Below are 5,486 nucleotides of genomic sequence, written 5' to 3'. Positions count from 1 at the left end.
ATATATTAAATGTGATGAAAAATGAAAATGGATGTGTGTGCTGGTCTGGGAAAACTCATCAGATGCAGGTGAAGGAGAAAGTTGGAGAAGAAAAAAACACCTCAGTGTAAATGAGCCATGCATAAAAATTTTGACTGTGTAATGTTTCAACCAGGTATGTTCCTGTAAAAATCATGTGTGAGGAGTGAGTTTAGCTAACAGTCTGCCTGAAGTTTTGTAAAACCTTGCTGTAAGTGTGATTTCTTCACAGAGTGTATGTCAGATATTGATAGCTGTGCATCAGAGTGAAATGAACATGAGCCTAATCAATTCAGTTTGTAATCAGATACCGACTGTCAAATTGTCCATGAGGATCCGGTGCTGCAATCAGAATTGTTATCATTATTATATATTTTTAAAGAAGGAGGATTTGGGGAGCTAACACTATTTTAGTGTTCTTGGAGTTTTTGTACAGGGACGTTGTTTATTTGTCTCACTGTGGTAACGAGCGCAGTAATACACAGCTGTGTCTTCAGTCTGCATGTTCTGCCCTGTTAATGTCACTGTGCTGCTGGACGTGTCTCTGGAAACCTGAAACCTGCTTTTCAGTTTCTCACTGTAGTAAGTGCTACCATCACCACATATAAATCCGATCCACTCCAAAGTTTTTCCTGCAGGTTGTCGTATACAGCCTGTACAGTAGCTGTTATCAGTTAATGAATATCCAGACACTTTACAGGTCAGAGTCAGTGACTGACCAGGAGTTAATACTGTGGATCCGGTCTGGATCAGCTCAACACAGTGAACACCTGTTAAAGAAAAGTTATTTTAATGATGTAAAAGCAAAAAGCTTTAAGGAATCAAAACTGTATTACATGTCAAATGTAAAAACACTTACAGTGTACGGCTGCCAGCAGCAGCAGCAGTAGGGATGTAGAGATCATGGTGTGTGTTGAAGCAGAAGAAGTAAAAGCTCTTGGTCTTTGTTGCTTAAATATATAACAGGGAAGGACATTTACATAAAGACACTCCTTATCTTAGGGTCAGAATGGGATGGATTCCTGTACACAGGAAATCCTCCTCATCTCATGACCATGTTTTATCTGTTATTATAAATCTATAAAATTTGGAACATTAAGAGACTTTTTCAGGTAAATTTATCTGAAGAGAATACACTCTTCATATCAGCATATTCAGTAAGGATTAAAACACTTGGAGGTTTGGTTTTATAGGAAAATAATCAAGGACCAGGTGTTGTGATGTCAGGAATCATAAAAGGTGGTGGATGTAGGTGACAATAATAAAGCATTGTGTAGTTCTACTCACTTTGGTTCAACAGTGTCATGGAGTTACTGCTACAAACCTGAAGATAGTTATTTTTATATTGTAGATTATTATATTTTAGATGATTATTTTCCAATAAATAATGCCATTGATTATAATCATTATTCCTCTTATACAGCAGCAGCCTGTTACTGTTACAATTTATTTATTAATTAAAGAAGAATACGGTGAACTCTGTGTTTGTTTATAGTTACAATTAATGTTGTGGAACTTTTGTGAAATGTATGTATTCAGTAATCACTGGATAAAAGTTGGCAATTTTTCTGTAAATGTTATTATTTCCCTCTTTGTTTCTCTGTAGGAATTTGACTTGAAAGAGTTTTCAATGTCTCACAGAAAGACATAAAAATGATGGACTATCTAGCTCTGACTGAGGATATGAGACTATGTTATACTTATGACCACTTTAAAGAAACATAAAATGGTACAGTATATTTGTTAAGCTCTAGCGCCACCTGCTGATCTTGTGAAAATGCCCTGTATATTGAATGCACTTTTCTCTTTCACCACATCTGTGGGAGGATTTTGGACGGCTGATTAAGATGTTTGTACCACTGTGGTGTCTAGCACAGTAATACACAGCAGAGTCCTGTGTACTCAAACCAGTCAGCTGCAGATACACCATGTTTTTGGAGTTGTCTCTGGTAATTTCCAAACGTCCCTCAATGTGTTTGGCATATATAGTTTTACTGGCATCATACCAGATAGCCCCAATCCATTCCAGAGCTTTTCCAGCTTGTTGTCTGATCCAGTTCATGCCATAGCCACCAAAGTTAAACCCAGATCCTTTACAGGAAAGACTCAGAGTTTCTCCAGGTTTTTTTATTACTGAACCAGTGGGAATAGATTCAAGACTTTGACACTGAATACCTGCAACATAAACAAGAAAATATTAGTGTATAATAAACAATGAAAAAGATATTTGAGATTCAGCATGAAAACTCACCAATGAGGCTGATAAGTAGCAGGAATAAGGGATCCATGAAGGGATCTTCATGGTGAGTGTTGATGAGACTCGATCGCTCCACTCAGCTCAGCTGCACATAAATACTGCATGGACACACAGCAATCTGGATTTGCATCATGATGTCATGATAGAAAACATGTGGGAGTCATGATGCTGTAACAGAGAGGAACAGCAACTAAACCTTGATCTAATCTGTCTAATCTGCTGATGTGATTATTTTCAGCCAAATATACTACATTATAATAAGTTCTTGTTAGTGATATGATTATTATAGTGTTTATCATGTGCAGTAATGTTAGAGATGGTATTTTGGTTTAAAATCTACACTACAATATTTATTTATTTATTTATTTATTTATTTATTGTTGTGTGTGTTGTATAGTCAAGAGATATTGGGACAGTTCCTTGGGTATTGGCAAGTGGTTTATTTATTATTGTGTTATTCCTGTGTGGGCGGTGCCACGCCCTTTCCTAATGTGTTTTCCTGCTTTCTCACCTGTCCCTTGTTTTCCACTGATGTGCTGCTTTATATTCCTTTGTCCTTCTGTCATTATGTTTATATATGTGTTGACGTAGCGGTGTATGTGTGCTGTAAGGCCGGACACCGTGTTATTTAGGCTTTTATGTTATAGTCATGTTTTGTTGCGGTTATTTAATTTTCCATGTCATATTTATGTTTAATGTAGATGTATTTAGTTTTGTTAAATAAAAGCAGTGCATGTACTGGATCCCTGCGTTTGGGTCTGATCTGCTACTGTGGGTGACAGAGCTTATGGCAATTATTTGGGTTTGATCTCTGCCATCAGCCGATTCGTCCCCGTTCATTACATGTATCTTGTGGGCATTCTGTTATAATGAACACTGGATGAGGAGTTTTTGTACAGGGATGTCACAGCTGTGTCTTCAGTCTGCATGTTCTGTCCTCCAATTGTTATTGTGTTAGTAGAAGTGTCTCTGGAGATGCTGAACTTATTTTTCAGTTTGTCACTGTAAGCTGTATCCCCACCACTATGGATTATTCCAGTCCACTCCAGAGCTTTTCCTGCAGGTTGTCGGATCCAACCTGTAGCATAGCTCGTAACTGAATATGAACCTCTGCTGATGATGGGAGGAGAATGTATCTGAAATGTATTTAAATCATGAGGAGGAGATTCATCTGATGGAGGATCTGTGGGTTTATAATGGAGCAGAAGCCTCTTCATCAAATGCTCTTATCTTTTTCCAAAGCAAATGTTAAAGTCTCAGTGAAGCCAAAAAGGAATAAATATTAGATTTAGCATAATAATTATGTACACTTGCAGATCTTGGGATTATGATGTGTGTAAGCTCTGAATTTAATCAGGTGATTATTTGTATAAAACTTGACAACTGATCTTGCTCATTCAACTCCCTAAGAATTTTCTGTGAAATCAGGTTTTCCAAAAAAAAAAGAGAGAGTTATTCACACAACACAGGTTGCTAAGATGCTTTATGTAAGTGAGTTTAATCTGAGTGTCATGATGCTGGATGCATTCAGAGCAGAATGTGAAGAGAGAGATGGCCTAAATGTACAGAAGGAAACACATCGAGATGGTTGAGTTTGTACACACTGCCCTCTAGAGGCGCAAAAGACCTGTGTCCAAATGATCCAGAACTAGAATGTCATTTAGGAGAAAAAGATTATAATATTCTTGCTATCCAAAAAAAAAAAAAAAGTCTTATGTGACACAACAATAAACGTGATTAAAGATAGTTTAAAAGAGAGAAAGCAGTCAGATACAGTATCAGTGGTAAAATAGTAAATCTAGTGGTTAAACCAATCAGTTAACTATGAAATCATTGTTAATCTTAATGATTATGGCACTAAGCTCAATTTCCTAGCTTTGTAAACAACAGCTTCCATAGTTATCTGTCTGTGACATTGTGAATTTATGCAATATATATTACATATGTTCAGGGAATTAAATATATTCCATCAGGATGAATGCCCAGACAATGTGAGCTTCTCATGTGACTATAGCAAGTATGTGTTTTTGTACTGATGTCTAAAGGGAAGTATCACTGTGTGGTCATCGAACATTGTAATAAACTGCAGTGTCTTCTGTCCTCATGCTGTTCATCTGCAGATACACCTGCTTCTTGTTGTCTCTGGAGATGGTGAAGCGGCCCTGAGTAATATATGATACCACTACCATATGAGAGATATGCAACCCATTCCAGTCCTTTTCCAGGCGCCTGTCTGTTCCAAAACATGTCATACCTATTAAAGTCAAATCCAGAGGCTGTGCAGGTCAGTTTATGAGACGGATCAGGTTTGATGGTCACAGGATCAGTGTCTGACTGCAGGAATCTGTAAAAGAATAGGGGACATTAACGTTAAAAAAAGACCAAAAGAAATTTTTTTTTTTTTTAAATAATGTAATAAATGATACTATGAATGAAGATTGCTAGAGTAAAGTAACTCAAAACACTGCCTAGTCCCATCTCAAAGAATTAAAATGATTCCTGCTGCTGTAAATGAACACAAACTGCTGGTATGTTGTGTGTGTGTATATATATATATTATATATACATACAGGTATATACACCTAGTTGCACATTTTGCATTTCATGTGGCTAGGACAAAGTTCTGTCCTAGCTCTGTGTTGTTTTTGTGTTTAAATGTATGTATGTTAACGTAGCACCAAGGTCCTGGAGAAACGTTTTCTCATTTCACTGTGTACTGTGTCAGCTATACGTGGTTGAAATGACAGTAAAAGCTTCTTGACTTGACTTGAAACAACATTATTGGAGGAATTATTGTGAGTATCATTTGAACTCATGTAGCACTCCACACCTGTAAAATAAGTGTGCTGTGGGTTCGACACTATGCTTGTAACTGAAATGGCTTAAGACCCTTGTGCAGATTACGGCAAACCAGGGTGTCTAAGTAAAGCAACTAGAAGAACAACCAGATGGAAAAAACAAATAACACTTGACTTTATTATATCAAGTTAAATTATATATTTATTATTTATAATTTAAATTATATATTTATTATTTTTATTTTCTCTGTTAACGAAATGGTGTCTAACATTAATGACCAGTAGAATATAAAAATAATCAAACGAAAATGAAGTGTCAACTATTAGGAGTTAAGCAGTTGAAGTCGGTATTAAAACTTTACTTAACTAAAGAAACTGAAATTCAGTCAACAGCGTACAAAGTCACAGAAAAC

At 36.4% G+C, this 5,486-nt stretch overlaps 1 gene segment (V, D, J or C); it reads right to left on the bottom strand.

The window, feature by feature from the left end:
• Nucleotides 1-468: 468 nt before the first annotated feature.
• Nucleotides 469-923, bottom strand: LOC131367798 (Ig heavy chain V region 914-like; the record flags this gene model as incomplete). The annotated part of the segment is given in 2 exon segments: nt 469-788; nt 878-923. Coding segments are annotated over 2 exon segments (366 nt in total), but the record flags the coding sequence as incomplete, so codon positions are not given.
• Between the last annotated feature and the right edge of the window lie 4,563 nt (nt 924-5,486).

The sequence above is a fragment of the Hemibagrus wyckioides genome, linkage group LG02 (assembly GCF_019097595.1).
Source record: "Hemibagrus wyckioides isolate EC202008001 linkage group LG02, SWU_Hwy_1.0, whole genome shotgun sequence".
Classification (NCBI taxonomy): Eukaryota; Metazoa; Chordata; class Actinopteri; order Siluriformes; family Bagridae; genus Hemibagrus; species Hemibagrus wyckioides.
The sequence above is the reverse complement of the archived record's forward strand: the minus strand, read 5'-3'. Positions and strand labels throughout refer to the sequence as shown.